Source organism: Engraulis encrasicolus, chromosome 19, assembly GCF_034702125.1.
Source record: "Engraulis encrasicolus isolate BLACKSEA-1 chromosome 19, IST_EnEncr_1.0, whole genome shotgun sequence".
NCBI classification, from domain to species: Eukaryota; Metazoa; Chordata; class Actinopteri; order Clupeiformes; family Engraulidae; genus Engraulis; species Engraulis encrasicolus.
In genome coordinates this window covers 35,543,740-35,563,774 of record NC_085875.1, presented here as the reverse complement: position 1 = coordinate 35,563,774, position 20,035 = coordinate 35,543,740, and the positions used below count along the sequence as shown (strand labels likewise).

At 44.5% G+C, this 20,035-nt stretch overlaps 2 protein-coding genes across 4 annotated transcripts in view; both read right to left on the bottom strand.

Moving 5' to 3' along the window:
• Positions 1-789: 789 nt before the first annotated feature.
• Positions 790-11,425, bottom strand: si:dkeyp-110a12.4 (pancreatic secretory granule membrane major glycoprotein GP2). Its single transcript, XM_063223890.1, has 9 exons — positions 11,338-11,425; positions 10,244-10,332; positions 9,892-9,996; positions 6,520-6,680; positions 5,960-6,095; positions 4,172-4,266; positions 1,847-2,015; positions 1,336-1,450; positions 790-1,155 (listed from the first exon to the last, which is right to left on the bottom strand). The coding sequence occupies exons 1-9, from the start codon at positions 11,423-11,425 to the stop codon at positions 980-982; spliced, it is 1,134 nt and encodes a 377-aa protein (XP_063079960.1). The 3' UTR covers positions 790-979.
• A 2,578-nt stretch (positions 11,426-14,003) lies between these two features.
• shprh (SNF2 histone linker PHD RING helicase) overlaps positions 14,004-20,035 on the bottom strand; it is a 53,244-nt gene continuing 47,212 nt past the window's right edge. For all 3 annotated transcript variants that reach the window (XM_063184240.1, XM_063184239.1, XM_063184242.1), the window contains 6 exons: positions 18,426-18,614; positions 17,546-17,638; positions 17,225-17,311; positions 16,790-16,968; positions 14,679-14,759; positions 14,004-14,474 (listed from right to left, as the gene is read on the bottom strand). In XM_063184240.1, coding sequence (XP_063040310.1) covers positions 14,366-14,474; positions 14,679-14,759; positions 16,790-16,968; positions 17,225-17,311; positions 17,546-17,638; positions 18,426-18,614 — 738 coding nt within the window. In that variant the 3' untranslated portion in view covers positions 14,004-14,365. The remainder of the gene's footprint in view (positions 14,475-14,678; positions 14,760-16,789; positions 16,969-17,224; positions 17,312-17,545; positions 17,639-18,425; positions 18,615-20,035) is intronic.

The window sequence follows — 20,035 nt, the reverse complement described above, 5'->3', positions numbered from 1 at the left end:
GTAACCTGCTTGACCACCACACGCCCATAGGCTACTACTCTTGTCTGCTGTCTAAAATATACCCACAAAACTTCTTCAGCCCTTTCTCAGTCAGTCGAAAGATCTTTTAAGGATTGATCAGGAACATACTGCATCAGCATACGTACCTCAAGCAAGAGCGACCTCTAGTCGCACCAAACTCCCCACAAGGTTGCTTGCAGTCCAACACACAACTCCAATAACATTTTCAAAACATAGCAGGCCTGGCTTCTACAGTGCATAGGCCTAACCATTTGTTTTTCAGTGCAGGCTATAATCAACACAACAGTATGCAAAATGCAAAGTAGGTAAATCTATGTCTATGCAGTATCTGGCATGGATTGCAGTAAAATACAGTTTAGGCCTATTATAAAGTAGGCCTAGAGATAACTACAATGGTGTGTTTCATCTTACATTTAAATAACACAATGTAGGCTGTAGGTGATTATTTCGGAATAGGCTACCACAGTAAATAGACAATAATAAAACAACAGTCTTATTATTAGGCCAAAGATATTTCCTAAACTGCAGTTTTCCCACTGCGCTGAGGAAGTTCTAATTTGCTGGGTTAGTGTTGATTAATAATGAATTAATGTGTAGGCCTTTATGTGTAGCCTACCTATTACCACAGCAATGATAAACTGTCTACATATAGCCTATTCCTGCACAGCTGACATGTAGTGGACATGTAGGCCTAGTCTTTACCTTGAAAACGATAAAAGAACACAGAACAACCAAGGTTATATCAAACAACTTTATTATAACCCAACACGTGTACTGTAGATGTGCACTGTATGAAATGGAATATGTGGGGTATTGTTTTCATTTTCTCTCACATCTCTTTATGAAGTCGTCATAAGAAAAAACTGTCCAAAAAACTACCTAATGTCTGGCAGATTACAGACACGTCAGCATTAAATCTCATTATGTACAATTATATCCATGAGGGAGAGGAGACAGTTCATGATGCCACCTCAGAAAGGTGGTGAATGTTTGAAAGAGTCAGCTGAGCATCATTGGGGGGGTAGGACCGCCTGCTGCGATGCCAGAGTCGAACAAACACTCCTGTTATCAGTATCAACACCAGCAGTAAGCTTCCCAGCACAACACTCTCTACAGAGATGACCACCTTGTTATCTGAAAGAAAGAAAGAAAAACAAGCAATATACACATTCATGCATTCATACAAATGTAATTGTCAATTTTCAGGATGGTGTGACACCAGAATACAACCAGTAGGCATAATCACAACTGTACTCTTCAAAAAAACAATCCTTGGTTATTCCCATTCTCTGCATGTACTGTATGACTACTCACTCAGGTTGTTGAGTTCCCTGTTGTCTAGCAGTCTTCTGATTGGTCCATAAGATACAGTATGGGACATGGTGACATCCCTTCTCGTTCTGCTCGATGCTTCCTCTCCAGAGCAGTTCTGAAAATAAACATATAAACAGGCCAATGACATGTACAGTACAATCCCCCAATCAATGCACTATTTTATCTCACAACATCAAGCATAATATAATGACGGAAGTAGGAATTAGAATAAGTGTACTGTGTAATTAAAAATCACAAAATAAATCGCTCAATCAGAAGTATTCATAACGCATTATCAAACTCAGTCGTCATTCATTGTGAGGGGAAAAAAACAAACCCCAAAAGCCATAGCTAAATACATTTAACATGTAGTAGATCTTTGAAAGCGCATAACAAAATTGCCAATAAGGTTCCTAGCTTTCGTTCTTTCATGACTTTATATGCTGCCGTTTTCTTGTGTGCGATAATAAGGTCCGAAAGAGAGTGTGTGCTCTAGAGTCATCCAGCTTACGGGTTGGCAGACTCCTCCAGAGCTGGGGCAGATCTGGACAATGCAGTGCAGGAAGACATCTGTGTAGGAGCTGCCCACAAACTTGAACATCTGGATCCTGAACATGGCCTCTGGTCCCTGCCCATTCCTCAACACCTCCAGGGTTGGGTCACTTCCAGGCACAGGGCAGCTGCAGGGGGAGAGAAATCCACGACATCAGCCACAACATCTCTCTATCACTTATTGTTACTGGTTTATCACTGGTTCATCACTGTCACTCATCAATGATGAATGCTCAGTTATTATTTATTACTTCATCACTTTACTGTTATTGGTCCATCAGCTGCAGTGGGAGAGACAACCACCACATCAACCACAGCATCTCTCATAGTGTTGTGACGATCGTGAACGAGCTGGATTCTTTTGAACAGCTCCCAGAAGTGAACGATTACAGCTGGGGGAGCCACTCTACCAATTTTTTGTTCATTTAAATTCATTTTAAGCATGTGATCTTGATGTGAGTACTTTAATATTGGAAAAAAACACAATTGTCTGCCTTAAAGAGTGGCAGAAGCGGTCTTTTGAAGCAGGAGGAAAATCAGTTGTTGTTTGGACAAAATGACCTAGAGGTGGAGTCAAAATATTACATTCTAAATACTGAATAAATAATTTAAAAAGAACCAAAAGAGCCTGTTTTTTCAAAGGCTTTCTGAAAGGAACAAGCCACTATGATCCGGATCCCGTCAAAGAGCCATAACCCCATCCCTAATCTCTCAGAACTATCACTGAACTATCACTGGCAAACAGCCAGGCCCTGAACATCTCCACGAAGAAGGAACTGATCCTGGACTTTCGGCGAAACAGAGATGCTCCTGCTCCCCTGTACATCAACAGTGAATGTGTGGAGTGAGTGGACTCGTTTAAATTCCTAGTAGTACACATCTCTGCTGACCTAGGTGTCAATAAAGGTGTAAAAAAAGGCCCAGCAGCGATTGAACTATCACTGAATACAAAAAGCAAACCGGTATAGGCAGCAAGAACAACTGCTGGGGGACAGACAACCACACAATGTCTTACAGCTGTTTACTACAAGATATGTCTGGATTCCACACAGCCTTTACAGACAGCAGGAACAAAAGGTATCAGACACTATAATAGACGCCACAACAGATGCAGCACCACCAGACACAAAACAAATAAACACAGGACAGTTTTGTTGTGTCTAAGAGCTGCACCGTCAGCAACAATTGACTCCTGGCATACCAGGAAAAACGTGCACTGCATGTAAACAATTATAACTTAAAAAAACATTTATACGTAGTCTAGCATTGATGCTTTTTGCAGATTGCAGTTTAAATCCATTCATCATTCTATACGTAATTATACTGTATGAGTATGTAAGTATGTGGTCAAATAAATGATTGTCTGTGCATCTGTGCAAAAAGGATGCAAAAGCTTGCATCAGAGATTTCTGCTTGCAGAAATAATGGCTAACAGGTCAGAAACAAAGACCAAAAGAACATGTCTGCTTTTTGATTTATAGAATCTACAATATAACTTGTGTTTTCAAACACGTTGAGCAATGAAAATCAGCATATGAACTCTACTTTGAGACAGTGACCGTGGACGACACATGCTGCCAGTGCCCACTGCTTGCATACTGATCAAGCAGCTTCTCATATTATGCAACACCCTCCTCACTCTCAGAGCTGAGGGTCATAGTGGACAGCAGGCGGCACAACAATGCTGTGAGTAATGCAGGGGCCTTCACCCCCAACCCCCCCTAACCTCTCAGCAGTGGCGGAACAATTGCACACGGGGCCCCCCGGAACAAAACACTTATAGGGCCCTTAATACGGCGCCTGCCAAGTTCATAACAGGGCCCCCACCACCAACACTGTAGGGCCCTGGGCCCATGGGCAAATGCCCTGCTTGCCCCTCCTATAGCTTCGCCCCTGCCTCTCAGTAGACAGGCACGGCCGGGCATTTCTTCGCCATGCTCTGACAGGCCTCGCAAGACTCGCCTGAACGTCAAGGACACGCATACAGCTGTCAGGTTGAAATGCATATGGCAGAACTGGCAGGGTGGGGGTGGAGGTGCGGGGTGTTAGGTCACGTGACACAAACGACCACTGACGTTGTTTTTTTGTCCCCAAGTCGCCTAGCAACCCAGCACATGTGCGGCATGTTCCGACAACATCCTTCGAGTGAGCAGTTGACAAGTGGGGCTAAAAAAGTGTCACTCACCGGAATAGCTTCATGACTGGTGCACGAACGCGTGCACGTGTGTGTGTGTGTGTGTGTGTGTGTGTGTGTGTGTGTGTGTGTGTGTGTGTGTACACTGACCTCTCTTGGATGAATGAGTATTGTATGTTGCTGTGAGGATCACTGGTTGGTGTGGCCCAGCACCTCTCAAGGCGCAGCGTCAGATGAGCAGGTATCTGACACACAAAGAGATTGGCATAACATTGGCATAACATTGACATAACATTGGTGTGTGCATGTTTAAGAGATTGGCATAACATTGGTGTGTGCATGTTTAAGAGAGTGTGTGTATGTCTGTGTGTGTGTCAGAAAGAGAGAGAGAGAGAGAGAGAGAGAGAGAGGGAGAGAGAGAGAGAGAGAGAGAGAGAGAGAGAGAGAGAGAGGGAGAGAGAGAGAGAACATGAAAGAGTGAGTAAGAGAATAAGTGAGAGAGCGCGCGCGCGAGAGAGAGAGAGAGAGCGAGAGAGAATGAAAGAGAGAGAGAATGAAAGAGTGATTGAGAGAATAAGTGAGTGAGTGTGTGAGAGAGAGGAAGAGAGAGAGAGAGAGAGAGAGAGAGAGAGAGAGAGAGAGAGAGAGAGAGAGAGAGAGAGAGAGAGAGAGAGAGAGAGAGAGAGAGCAAACAGATGGACATGGATTGAGAGAGCCAGGGGACCAGAGAAAGTGACTGAGTCAGAAGGCAAGAATTAGTGGTGGTGAGTCATCAGATACACGCAGAGTCTGACACTGTGTGCGTTTAAAAAAGAGAGAGAGATAATACTGGTGGTAATAGCACCACGACCCTTACATGGCCACAAAGTAGAACTGTACCTACATTACTGTGGGCCAGAGCTGAAATGTCAGCCCCAAAAATAACCGCACATACTGTACTGTACAGTGACCAGTCCAGTCCAGGCCAGTTCAGTTCAGTTCTTCTTTTCCCAAGAGTCTCAGTTGCTTTTGTTTATCCCCTTTGAAAGTTCCATTAGAGCTCTAGTTCCTCCATATACAACTTGTATAAATTATTGTAACCAAGAAAAAAATATTATAACAAATTAAAATTGCAGAACTTTTGCAATTTTAGACAAAGATGTGGGTTAAAAAAAAGATGAATTCTGATCCTATTTTTACAAAGAGGAGCTCAGTATGTACAGTACTTCATGATTGGTTAATTAGAATTTTATGTTCTGAGAAAGAGAGAGAGAGGGAGAGGGAGAGAGAGAGAGAGAGAGAGAGAGAGAGAGAGAGAGAGAGAGAGAGAGAGAAGGAGACAGACAGACAGACAGACAGACAGACAGACAGGGCCAGGACAGCGGGAGGGCAGGGACACCTGACCCAGGTAGTCATGTTACATCTCTAATCACAGGTTTGGGTTTGTTTACCTTCGCAGGCAGAAAACAGAGTGCGCGTTTACGTCCGAGCAGACGCCTTTATCTCCTTATCACACTTAAGGGAGAAACAGATAGCTCCTCCTTCCTTACAGTGTCACTCACCCAATCTGTCACTTACGCATCACGCTGAAATCCATTGAAGGAATAGCCTTACAACAAAGTGACCTTTAACAGACCTTCTTATCTTTCATCAGTACGGATGTTGAGTATTTAGCAGAAAACATGTACAAGAAAGAATACATGGTAGAATGCAGTTAAAGGTTCTACACAAAATTATTTCACCAGGAAAAGGACCCATTGAGATTAAAAATCTCTTTTTCGGCCCTACCGTGGAGCATATGGTAGGGCACTCGTTTACAATGCAGCCGACCTGGGTTCGATTCCCGGCTCGGGTCCTTTGCCAACCCTTCCTAAAAAATCTTTTTTAAAAATGCTCTTTTTCAAGGGTGGCTTCCTAGATTGCATTAGGAAGTGTGTAAAGAGTGAAAATGTGACCAACCATAAACACTTTGACGTAGATGTCATCGTCAAGGCCAAGAGAGGGCACCGTGCTCCACTTGTCTTCAAAGAGCCGGTCTTTAAACAGCTGCATGGCCACAGAGAAGTTCCCATCTTCTGTGTTCAGTATGATGGTCCTGAGGAGAGGAGAGGAGATGACAACATTGCCAACACACTGCAAATGCATCTCAATCACAATGCTTACATTAATTGAACAGTCCCACTACCTTCTCTGACATGGAATGTACAGTATGTAGCCATATGGTAACTTCAGCAAAAAAAAAAAAAAAAACTTTTTATTTATACTTTATTTTTTCAAGTTTGAAAAAAGAAGGCAAGAAATTCCCTGAAAAAAGAACTTGTGTGATGCTGATATTTATGCCCTCAGTCAGTCAGTGTGAGAAATATCTTTTCATTTAAAAAAATCACCATTGCCCCACACAAATTTCAAATATCAAGCGGTCTTTTAATATTTAAGTAATACACGTTTAATACACATGTTATTATCTTGTGTGTGAGATTAGGGATATTGCCATTGTAAGTAGTGTTTAGATAACTCACCTGACATCAACTCTGATCATGTTGTCACCACTGGGCTGCTGGACCATGTAGTTCACCGGGTAACGGCAGCCAAAGGTGATGTTCACGTAGCTTCTGGTGATGACGTCAGAGTTGTTGTTGTGTATGGTGTTGATGAACATCATGTTCATGCCATCTGAAACCTGTGGATGGGACACAGGCTCGTCTGAAAGTAGCGTGAGGGATGCACACACATCCAGTAAAACAGGTGCTGAATCAAACAAAGACGCGTAAAAGAAGAAGGAAAAATCCGCACACTGTTGCTGCTCTTTGATTTATTAAACACGTTTCAACCTCAGGCGGTCTTCGTCAGGTATCACCTATACACCTGACGAAGACCGCCTGATGTCGAAACGTGTTGTTTTAATAAATCGGTGAGCAGCAACAGTGTCCAGATTTTTCCTTCTTCTTTTACACACTCTCGTCTGACCATGACTTTCAAAGGTCATTATGCTAACCTCATACTCAAGGTCATTTCCATGGGCAACCAGATCCTCTGTTGTCAGTCGTTACCATACATCTAACAACAGAACAGAATCATGTGCTATTAAGCTTTTTCAATTTAAAGCGCTTCCGTCTCCTGTGCTGTTTGCCGTCCCCCTTCTCCCTGTTTTCCTGCCTCTTCTGTTGTTCCCTTTCACACAACTTTGGTATCCAGACGCTAAGCGCATAAGAAACACAGACGTGGGGACATTTGACTTTGTTACTGTGATTGTCATTGTCATAAAGTCTGTCTGTGTGACCCTCCACAGGGCTCCTCCTCCCCCTAGTCCTCCAGTGACTTTCAGCTGTGTAACCTACAAACGGGGGAGTTTTATTTTATGGCACACCTGTAAACACACCCCCTGTAGTCAGGGAAGCCGACAGGGGGGACAAATGGGTCATTTGTCCCGGGCCCCGGTAGAGAGGGGGCCCAAAGTTGGGCTTCCATTACATTGTATGTATTGGATGGGGGGCCTTTTCAGATGACATTGTCGTGGGCCCAGCAAAAGCTGTCAGCGGCCCTGCCTGTAGTAACCCTCCTCCCCACCACAACAAGCGCCTCGTCGTCTGAAGGAAAGGGTAAAAGATTCTGGTCTGAGTTGTTAGAGACGAAGACGACTCTGTTCCTCATGAATTACTGTAAGTTGGTAAACCAGCATTTAACAAATCAAGCATGCTACAGAGCTCCTGTAGTTCCTTTGCGGCAAAACGACCAATCATGTCAAGAAAAGTAATTAACAACCTAATTACCACATGCAGGGATAATTACTGTATGCGTCTCTGAACCATTAAACCGCAGAGGAAGTGCAATGCTGTGCATCACAAACACTACAAAACCTTGGCACTGTGAAATGGTTTCCCTCCGTTTCGCTTCACTGCAATATTCAGTCTGGAGGCAAATTTACAGGTATGCAGAAGTTCAGTATGCTCAGTCAGTCTTGTAAAACTGGCATGCGTACGGGAAAGAGAGGGGGAGAAGGGAAGCAGGATTTTGTTTGGTCCCCCCTTAGTTCCACAAAGCTATGTTAACCTTTTGCTGGCTTTACAAGAAATGCCTGCATGTGCGCCGAGTGAGAGGGTCTCAAGGACTCTTCTCCTCTCAAGGACAGATTTATGCCCTGCCAACAGAGAGAGGACAGAGAGAGAGCGAGAGTGACCACGTACTGCCTGAGCTGAACGAATGAGTGTGTGTGCTGGGCGTGTGCTTTGTATGTGTATGTGCGTGTATAAGTGCGTGAGTGAGAAAGCGAACTGAGTTATGGTTGGCTATTCAGCGTGACTAAAAACACCATCATCATTTCCATATAAATCAGGATAATTTAGAGCCCAGTGGCCACTGACCGTCCCCCTAGCTAGCAGCTCTCCTGGGCGCCTGGTCTGGGGGCTGGAGAAGAGTATCAGCACTCTGCCCTTCCACTCCGGAGTGAAATACACCCATCAACTCTCCCAGAGGCTGACTTTTCAATGAGCAAACTTAGGCAATTGTCTAGGGCCCTGACCAAATCTGCCCTCCATAGGGGCCCCCACCTGTCACACCATTTGCAAAAAACACATAAAAAGTAGTCCTGATCTTAATTTGTCGCTTTTGTAAAGTAATTGAGGATATATACCTGTATGAATAGCACCCTCGCTCGCTCCTTCCATGCCAATTAATGACGTGTTTAAAGAATGTTTTTTTAGGGCCCCATGTTTGTATTTCGCCTAGGGCCCTAAAATGGCTAGATCCGCCCCTGAACTCTCCCTCTCCTAGAAAGGGTGAAATACGCACTTGCCCCACTCTCCTTCTAGCCCCTGGAGTAACATACACCACTCCCCTGTGTCACTCTTACAGTCCACAGACGGGGGGTAACACAAGCCCAATCCGCCGTCATGGGGGAAAATACATCCATCAACACCTTTCTCTTCTCTTCTCTCGGGCTAAGAGTAAGATACACCAGCGTCCTCCCAGACACTCTTGAGGAGCATAACGTACTCCAAGCCTTCATCCAGGAGTGAAATAGCCACCTAATTCCACTCCTCCCTCACACTCTCAAGGGGAGAAGTCACTCTCATCACTTCCCTCTCTTATTCGTGGGTTAAATAAAGCCAGGGGGCCTCAGTATATCTGCCCACTGTATTGATGTGAACGTCTCCTCTCTGCTTGGGCTACTATCCGGAAACACAGTTCTGTTGAGAGTTCTGTGGTCTTAACCCATCAAAACACAGCGTTATTTATTTGCTGTTACCAGAATGACAATGACTGAGTTGTGGTGCATTAGTAAAGGCCCTGTGTTATGTCATAGTAGAGAGTAGTACTATGGTAATTAACGTTTCAATGACTAATACAGCATGCCTCAGATGGTAAGGCGCGCATTAAGGGGCTATATGTACTATATATTCTTTGCCAGCGGCTAGTCACAGCTTAAAGAAAGAAAAAGCGATTGAAATTTTATTTTTTTTCCTATATCACTAAATCCTAAAAAAAGTAATCACCCTCATTGCCTGCGGGGTAAAAAGGTTTGAAGATGGGCTGTGAACAAGACCTGAGGAGACCTACTGAAGGCCTACTTAACTTAGAACACAAGCTGATTTACTGTGTGAGGCAGAGTTTCAGTGGAGGTTTACAAAGATCTGTACAGTAGTTTGTCTTCATGTTGTTGGTTCTAAATGTCCTCTTTTACGACTGAGCGCTGTTCTAATGAAGTATATATGGCGTCACACACGTCTTGTTGTCAAGAGACCAGCCCCTCACAGCAGCCCACAATCTACTGTGCGTCCTTGAACCAACTGTTCAGCTTCAGCTATCACACAAATTAGGCCAAGTAAAAGGATATAATATACAGCAATTTATCACAATGATAGGTGATTTGTTAATTTGAGAAGAATATTTACGGTGTGTGTTCCACAGTCGGTGAGGTTTGACTCGATACTGAAGACGTAGTTGTCACCTATCTCCACACCACGGCACTCTGGGTCATTCAGGTGTAAATCCCATACCTGTAGAATGTAGCACAGAGACACCATAAGAGTATTATCCAGACAGAGATACAATGGCACAATGGCGTGTACATTTCTTAGTTTAAGTGTATTCATGCCAACACTAAAGTCAGTTAGTTACAAATGGCAGCAAGTCACGCATGAAAGAAAAAAGGCATGTCGTTATGTGACCATGACATAACCAGAGGCAGAAGTTCTGTAACTCGCAACATGTGGTGACATTTGGTGCAATAAACGTCTCACTTACATAAACAGGAGGAACTTTGTTGAGGAAGAATGCACTGGGGATGATGACTTTGATCTGGTCGTTTGTGCAAATGACAGTCTCATTCAGATCTACAGAGACACAAGCAATTCTATATGTTTTATACAAAAAAAATCAAAACATAGGAACAGAAGCAATTCTCTATGTTGGAAATAAAAAATCCAAGAATCCATCTCTTTTTTACAAGTTTGTTTCAGATTCCAAATGTATCATCAACAGACAGAAGTCCATGTCAAGAACTGCATAGATTACATGCGGAGTGCAATGGAAGAGTAAAGGGCTGTAACGAACCATTTGGCAATGGTTTCTGGACAGTTGCCCAACTTAATAGAAATGCCCAGTGTAATTGGGTTCTTTTACGTGTTAACACCCCACCTTGTTAAACCTTCCAGATTAAATGCTGCATAATAAAATTAAGTTTAAAGACTCCATAGAATTAGAGGTTAGTTGCAAAACATTCAGTGCCTTTAACCTTGCTCAGGTCTCTTTCCTCTGGGTATTTTTTTTTATATACAACAAATGGGCATTAAGTCCCTGATAAAAATCTCACTGTACTGCTCAACGACAGTCCCCAGTTTCAAAACAGGTGAGGATTGAAATATATGTTTCATGACAACTTGTTTTTTTTTAAATCTTAAGTTAATTATGTCAGATGGAATAAACCCTCAATTTCGAAGGACAATCAGGCTTAGCAGCAGTGTTCACCTGTTGGGCTTCTCTGAAAGACAGAAGAGCATGATGTAGTGATCAGCAGCAGACTCACCTTCCTCTATTTCCTCTGGTTGTGCAGCCGATCCTGCTTAGATAGAAACCCAAATTGGTTCAACACTTTGGAACACACTGAGCACAATCAGCCCTGACAAACATGCTCTTCTTCTAACCGTAACAGCAGACATATCTAAAGACCATGCACTGATCTTCTAACACCACCACCAGAATCAAGCTGGCCAGCCCAGCCAACTTGGGAAGAAAGAAAGAAAGAAAGAAAGAAAGAAAGAAAGAAAGAAAGAAAGAAAGAAAGAAAGAAAGAAAGAAAGAAAGAAAGAAAGAAAGAAAAGGGAAGGCAGAAGACTCACCTTCCATGTCATCGTCCAGCTGCGCAGCCAACCCTGACATCCTGAGAGCCAGCAAACATCCGGCCAGGGCAAGTGTGACAGGTGTCATGGTCAAAAATCCAAATCTTCTCTCCCTGCTTCCTTAAAAGCGTCCGTCTTCCAAACTCCTTTCGGTCCTAAAACACCTCCTGCCTACCTCAGCGTTTCTTGTTTTCAATTTCCGATCTTCTTCTCCAGTCTGGTTCGTCCTCTCTCTCTCTCTCTCTCTCTCTCTCCCCCGCTCTCTGCCCCTATCTGTCTCTTCCACTTCACAGAGCCTTCACCTCTCTCTTGACAGTCCTTCAGCCCAGTGGTGGATGGAGAGGGGAGCCCCGTGTCCGGCCTTAAAACAGCAGCCTGAATGATGTCCCCCCAAACAATGAGATTCCTCACATGAATAGTGGGAGCCAGGGGGAGTCCAAGGTAACACAGATCTACCACGGTTGCCTTAATGGAGACTTGGAGAGAGAGTAGCTGGGGGCTTGCTTGGAGGGGGGGCCGCAAAATAAAACCGACAGGTCACAATTAAAAGGGGCGTCACTGCCCCTCCTCACGCCTGGGTCACTTTCCAGTGCCAACAAACGTACCACCAGTACCACCCTCTGCTCAGCATGCATGGAGCAGGCGTCATATTGGGGGGTGTCGCTCTGCTTTTGTGTGGGCCCTTTTTGTCTGAAAGGCCTTTTTTAGGAGTGAAAAAGTGATGGGGTGCGGTCTGTGTGGGTGCTGTGTGTGGGATGTCTGACAGTAGCAGTGGAAGATCCTACATTTTTGTTTTTCTTACTGTTGCGGGAATCTTAGCCACAAGCTTGAAAGGAAGACAAGCTTCAGCCAAGGGCAGTTTAGTGACATATTCCTGCACGACAACAAAGACACACGAGAGTGGAGAGTGGAGTGTAACAGGATGAAGGGTGATGGGAAATCAGTGTGCCAAACCTATGAACAGATTCCTTGTCTTCCAAAATGTCCTGAAGATGACATAATACACTGAAATTGATCGTACGTCGTCAGTAATCTGTAAATCAAAGATGGGCCAGAAATGTATTTTGTTTTCTTTCATTTTATTTACAAATCCAAGAAATTAGTCATTCACTGGTGAAGTAAAGGCAGTCGAAAATGGAGAAACGGGGAGAGAAGCCTTATTTTGTAAATTGTTACAACTTTAACACATGGAACCTGTAGTGATGCTGTATTGCATCTAGCAAAGAATGTACAAATACATACAAGTACAAGGTGCTTTCAATTACAAGCTGGAATCAATAAGCGACCTGGAATACTATTAAAACATAATTCATGATTACTGTACATCAAACACTATCATTTAAAGCATTCTGAAAAGACTATAATGGACAGGTGTCCTGGTCAAATGGTCTCTGCATTATTATCTGACATTGAAGTTTGTACAAACAGTGTGGAAAAAAATGATTGAAGACTTGTGACTGAAGTCCCGTGACGTGCTGCTGGTATTTTTGTTACTGTTGTATCTGAACTGAAATGAACAGCCACAGGAAACCATAGTGACAAGTTATTCCTACAGGATCATCCCCTCCCCTAGTCCCTCTACATTCATCCCTGACAACCCCTCCTGGTGGAAAACATTTTTTCCTCCCGTACCGTCTTTCAATCGCCCCCTTCCCCACTTTTAACGAGACTTCTTTTACGGGAGCAGCTTCTTTACAGACACTGAATCATGTGCCCTCTTTTTTTGGTGCTTTTTTCCGTTTTGTTTTGGTTTTGTCTTGCAAATAAGATTGGTTAAAAACACAAGTCTGGTTCCATTGGAACACTTGGCCCTCCAAGCAGCAATGAGGAATACTACTGACCCACTGAGAGAGGAGAAAGAATGAGAGAGAGAGAGAGAGAGAGAGAGAGAGAGAGAGAGAGAGAGAGAGAGAGAGAGAGAGAGAGAGAGAGAGAGAAAGAGACAGACAGACAGAGACAGAGAGCTAAAGAGAGAAGACTCTACAAAAGGCTCATCTTCCTCATGCCGTAAACAACACTGATACACACCCACGTCGCTTACACGTCCTCAGTGCATTTTACAGCAGACATAAACCACGGCCGAGCTTTGCAGAACACACATGACCACTGCACAAGAGAAGTGCCCATTGCCCATCCAGCACAGACCTCTCTTGCTGCCTACAGTAGTCTCACTCACTTGACTAAGGCTTGCATGGGTCTTTTGAGGTGAAGCAGGACGATAAGCTGTCTGTCAACTCTCTTGGCTTGGCAAGCCTTGTCAGGAGTTGTTTGTTTATTTTTTTTCGGTATCCGTTGGGGATTTTACTCATTACCATAATCTTTATAAAAAGATTATCTGTGACTTTATCGTCTCTCCCATACCGTACGTCTTAAGGGATATGAAGGCTGAGGAGCGTGCAGACTGACTGCCAGACGCATCAACTTATTTCACACTGTGTGACAGCGCTGGCAAAACCACCTCATGCTTTAAACAAACAGGGCTTGGTAATCTGATTTGAGCAGCACTTGGTTAATTAGGGTGGGTTATTCATAGGACACCCCCCCCTCCCCTCCAAAAACCTCCACAATCCCTCCTTCCATTCATTCGTGAGCCTTCATCCCTCTTTCTGAGAGAGAATTTCAGATTTCCGAACATCAAGAAAAAAAGGTTACCTGAGGTGAAGTGATTAAAATGTTTAAAACACTTAATCATGTTTAGAAACAAGATTGTAAAATAATGCCATAGTGACAGACATGATGAGTATTTCCTCTTTACACTAAACATGATATTAAATAACACATACAAGTAAGAACAGATAAAATATCACCCATGGCACCAAGGCCTGGAATGAATAAGAAAAGTGTCTCTTGGGGGCGGTGAACAGGTGAGTCTCTGCAACAGCAAGTCTGGCCAATCCTTTCATAACACCGTCCGTTTCATGCACCGACACTACAAAGGCACTGCCTTGTAACTTGAATCATTCCAACCACCCCCATATCTCTTCTCCCTCACACCTTCTCATCCCTCCTCTGAGTCCCTCCGCCTCTCTCAGTCCTCCAGGCTCTCGCGGTCCTCTGTCTCCTCTGTGAACAGCTCGGCCAGGTCGGCCACGGTGAACACCGACGCCTCCGAGTGCTTCATGTTGGTTGGGACATGGCTGTGTAGATAGAAGAGGAGAGGAGAGAAGAGAACAGAGAAGAGCAAATGAAATTCAGAAAGAGAGGTGAAAGAAGTTACGCAACTGTTTCACCGCCTGAGGTGGACAGGCAAGACATCAAACATGGTGTAATCTAGAGCAGAGGGTTTAGAAAGAAAGAAAAGTGCTGATGAAAGAGGAAGTGGTCGCGTATGGCGCCCTCACCTCTTCTCTACTGTCTTCAGCATGGCCTGCATCTTCTCTTCAATTGTGGAGCGGATGAGGAACCTGTGCACAAATGTGGGCCTGGACAGAGATTTGGAGAAGGGCAAGTTATTTTTACATGTAACGGGGACAGAATTACCCCCCTCCCAAAAAAAACCCTGGTACCGTTTATGACTATCATGTAATTCTGGCAGTAATTCTTAATACAGTGTGACATCTGCTATTTTTTTCTTACAGTGCACTCCATTTATGGTCCATTTACATAAAACACAGTACAGTCGTGTGTTAATTCACATACAGAACACTGCAGCGAAGGGGAGTAGAGTTGCCCAGCCGGGACTCGAACCCAGACCTTCTGGGGTAGTAAACTGGGGCTCTGACTGCTACACCAAAGAGCCAGGCTCATTGGCCTGACAGTCAGAACACACCCACAACCCTATAGATCATAGGTGGCTAACCCGCGGCTCTCGAGCCGCATGCGGCTCTTTGCCTGGTGTCTTGCGGCTCTTGCGTTCATGTCCAAGTTTGTGTTTATGCCCCATAGGCAATATGCATTGGAATTGCGCACACAAAGTTGATTAGAACTATGGCAAATAAGTGTCCTGTGGTCTTGGTACTGTAGGAGACCTTGCCTATATGTGTCCTGAATGATCACGTTGGTGTGTGAGATTTGTTACTGCAAATACAAGACGTGATTTAGGCCTATGTTCTAAAAATAGCGCTTTAAAAAGTTACCGCGTCTTGACTAGACAAAATAGCGGCAAAAATGTTTTAACCTGAAAGATTTGGCCATCACTCCTCAATAAGATCAAGAAAATGTGCTGTCCATATTTGTAGATTCTATCGCTCGGCGGTTATAAATGTGCAAATGATTTGAAGAGAAAGGCGTCTGGAGCAGAGATGCGCCGAGAATCTCTGTCCTGCGTAGCCATCTCTGCGCTCTGTTAGGAGGAGTGTTCATGGCTATTGACCCGAATGTGAAATTATGTTTTTGGTTTAAAATCGTCTTTTTCGCGGGCTATAGACAAAATAGCGCCAAAAATAATGTTCTACCCTGGTTTTCGCTGTGAATGTCGGCCGTGGTCTATCAGCCATTGTCAAATCGGCGCGGGCAGACAGCGTGCAGGTGGGAAACAATTTCATTCGACTTGTCGCTTGTCCGCGCTCAGTTTAGTCTCAAAAAGAAAACTTTAGTTTTTCCCCTGGCCCCCTGTCAGCACCCGCTGAAACATTAATGTGGAAATGAACGGCGATTTGACTAACCACCTTGTTAATTTTGGATGGTGCTGACAGTGACATCCAATGATCATTTGTGCGCAAGAAAGCGGTGCCTGTGCGCCTAACCCCCGAATGAGCTAAGAGAGGCGGAGAATCTTTGTGCCGCGTTACTTCGTGATCTGTTATAAAGAGTGCTCATGGAAATTATGCTGTGAAACGTGTTTTATTAAAATATGAAAGAATTTATGAACATAATTTTGACCCGTGTACCATTGTCTTCTTATGTAAAACAACGTTTTTATCTTGAAAAAAACTTTCCCCCAAAAAAATTGAAGCAGTAAAAAAAAGGGGGGGCATCTTATATTCAGGATTGTCTTGTAGTCAGGCCATTAAGTTGGAATGTAACATCAATCTGACACTTTGTGTGTATGTTTATGTGTCTGTGTGTGTGTGTGTGTGTGTGTGTGTGTGTGTGTGTGTGTGTGTGTGTGTGTGTGTCTGTGTGTCTGTGTGTGTGTGTGTGTGTCTGTGTCTGTGTCTGTGTCTGTGTCTGTGTCTGTGTCTGTGTCTGTGTCTGTGTGTGTGTCTGTGTGTGTGTTTGTGTGTGTGTCTGTGTCTGTGTCTGTGTGAGAAAGGAAGAGATGGTTGATGTTCATGCCCATGTGTTGTTGTGTATGCTGGTCTGTGGTGCGAGAAGGATGGGTGATGCCCATGTTGGTGGGTGTGCGCATGTTTATATGCCCGAGTGATGTTTGTGTGCCGATGTGGCTCTTTGCTGTGACACATTACAAAATGTGGCTCTTGGTCTCCGACTGGTTGGCCACCCCTGCTATAGATGGTCACTCCATCGCATAACACACCACACCATGGAGAAAGTTTCTGCCAAAACTCACTTTGTCTGGCCTATGCGGTGGACGCGACCTATCGCCTGCAGCTGGTGGGCGGGATTTAGGATTGGTTCCACCAATAGGACGTGAGTGGCCTCAATGATGTTTAGCCCATTGGAGCCTGTGTGCAGTGGCATCAGCAGAATGTTGATCTTCTCCTCATATTTGAAAGCACACAGGTTCTTCTGCAAGGCAACATTCATTCACACAAATAACCATGAAATGTTAGTTTATTACTAAGTAAATATTCATGAAAAGATCAAATTTGGCAACAGGCAGCTTAGTTTCAAATACCAGCATAGTTGCAATACCTACTCTGGGCACAATCTTACAGTGCACCTTTAACACATTTTACCACAGGAAACTAAATAGCACACAATGTTATTGTATGTACAAGCTCATGAGGAGGGCAAATCAGAAGAAAAGAAGTGCATTTGAGACCTGAAACATCTGGATGCCATTGATCTGGGAGAACTCCATGTTGTTGTCGAATAGTGCTTTGGCTATGATGTCCAGCACCCCCTGCCACTGTTGGGCGCAAAAGACAACAAAGGAGGAGATAGACAGAGATAGAGGGGAAAAAAAAGAATGAGAAACCACATCCTCACACGAAACCACATCCTCTAATCATAAAGAGGCCACGCAGTTAGGTAGGCAGTTAGGTTGGCAGTTAGGTGGGCAGTTAGGTAGACTCAGACCCAGGGGGCATTACTTAGTGCAGGTCATAATGAGTAAGAATAGTTTGTTGGGAAGATGGGTTACCGTAGAGAAGACCAAAGATTTGGCTCCGGGGTCTGTCATCTGAATCTTCTTCAGCACTCTGACCACCGCCTCCACCTTGGTGGAGTGACTGCCCTGTATTGTTTTTTTTTGGGAAAGGCAGACACACAACTGCGTCAGACCCAGCAGGTTGCCTGACACCCTCAAACATTTCCCAAAAAAGTGGAGCCGTTATTACCTGTGGTGTTATCCGGCACATCTCCCATCCCTCCCTCTGTCTGCAGCATCCCTTTGCTTTTTTCAGAAAACACATTTCCCCTAAATGTCATCTCCCCCATCATTCCTCTACCAACCCCCCCCAACACACACACACACTCTCTCTCTCCCTCTATCTCTTTCTCTCTATAACAGCCGATCTCACTATGTATCTCTCTCGCTCTCTTTCTGTCTTTAACTGTCTCTCTCAATATGTATCGCTCTCTCTCCAACTCTCTCTCCCACTATGTATCTCTCTCTCTGTATAACTGTCTCTCTGACTACATATCTCTCTCTCTCTCACTAAGCGTCTCTCTCTCTCTCTCACTAAGTGTCTCGCTCTCTAACCGTCTCTCTCTCTCTCTCTCTCTCTCTCTCTCTCTCTCTCTCTCTCTCTCTCTCTCTCTCTCTCACTAAGTGTCTCTCTCTCTCTCTCTCTCTCTCTCACTAAGTGTCTCTCTCTCTCTCTCTCTCTCTCTCTCTCACTAAGTGTCTCTCTCTCTCTCTCTCTCTCTCTCTCTCTCTAAGTGTCTCTCTCTCTCTCTCTCTCTCTCTCTCTCTCTCTCTCTCTCTCTCTCTCTCTCTCTCTCTCTCTCTCTCTCTCTCTCTCTCTCTCTCTCTCTCTCTCTTTCTCTCATGTTTTTCAGCTGCAGACCAGACTGCTGACCTTGATGGGGATGTCGTCTCCGTCTGCGCTGTTCTGTGCGGTGAAGACGTAGGAGATGTCTGTGTGGGAGGTGGTCTGCCTGCAGATGGCGCACTTGATGGCCCGACGCCGCGAGCCCACGCTGTACTGCTCCATGATGATGGTGATGCACTCGTTACAGAAACAGTGGCCACAGGTCAGCACGGCCCACTGATATAAAACACACACACACACACACACATACAGGCACGGGCACAGACGCACACACATAAACAAACACGCACGCACGCACGCACGCACGCAGAGACACACATACACACACAGCAGTGTTGCGATTACATTGCAGGTCAGCACAGCCCACTGATACAAAAAGGTACACAAACACACACACACAGGTGCAGGGCACACATGGCAGACTTGGGAATTACTTTGAAAATGTCAAAGTACCAACATGGCATACCAAGTGAGGACTGTCAATATCAGACATCAGACCTTAGTCATCTTCACAGTATCCTTGGTACGGTGTATTGAGTGTGGTTTGCTGACTTGCATTGAACGTTGCATTGAAAAAAGTAACTGCCATTGAACATATTGGCACATTTAAGTGGTTGTCTTAAAGTTACATTTAATTTGTTATGGAGTGATGTAAGGGTCATTGCACATTACTTTCCAACCTTAGCCTATGCAGACAGACACACACACACACCTGCACGCAAACACACACACACACACACCTGCACGCAAACACACATGTACATCACACACACAACACACAGCTGTTGTCTCGCTCTACCGTGGGGAAGACGAGTGCTGTGTTGAATCCGCTAAGTAGCAGACTAACGATGACAGTGATCTACATACAGCTGCCATTCTCACGGAGCAATTAGTGACAGTGGAGGAGCCCAGCCGGAGATGCGGCAGCAGGGGCGGATCTAGCCATTTTGGGGCCCTAGGCTTAGTATAAACATGGGGCCCTCAAACGTCTTCATGGAATTATGGCATTTTGGTGCTATTTAAATGTTTTTGTCTCATGTATCTTTGATTACTTGACATTAGTGACAAATAAAGATCCAGCCCATTTTTGTGTATGTTTACTGCGACTGGTGTGACAATTGGGGGCCCCTACGAAGGACAGATTTGGTCGGGGCCCTAGACAATTGCCTAGGTTTGCCTAATGTAAAGTCGGCCTTTGCTCAGCTGCTTGTTGATTAGACCATTTTCACAAAGAACAAACAAACAAACACAGAAGTGGGAAAACCTCATGAAGTATACATAATAACGAAACAAAAAAGGGGTCTAACTGTGAAACTGTCTGAGGGATTTATGCAAAAATGTGGCGTCTTCATCCCATTTAAGCTTCTCCAAAAATAAGGAACATGACAGGCAGTGTGGTCCTCACGCTCTGTGCAGCGGGTGAGAAAGACGGGGAGGATGTGACAACAAAGATGGTCTGTGCCTCTGCTGTATGAATAGCGTTCTGTGCCAAGCTCCACAAAAGCTCACGCTTAATCATCTTTCGCCTCATCAAAACAGAACAAACAAAATGAAAACGCTGTGAAACCGAAACCCCTTTCTCATTCATTCAGACATAATTAATCTGGTGGTTCAAACATGACCACAAACAAAGGCGA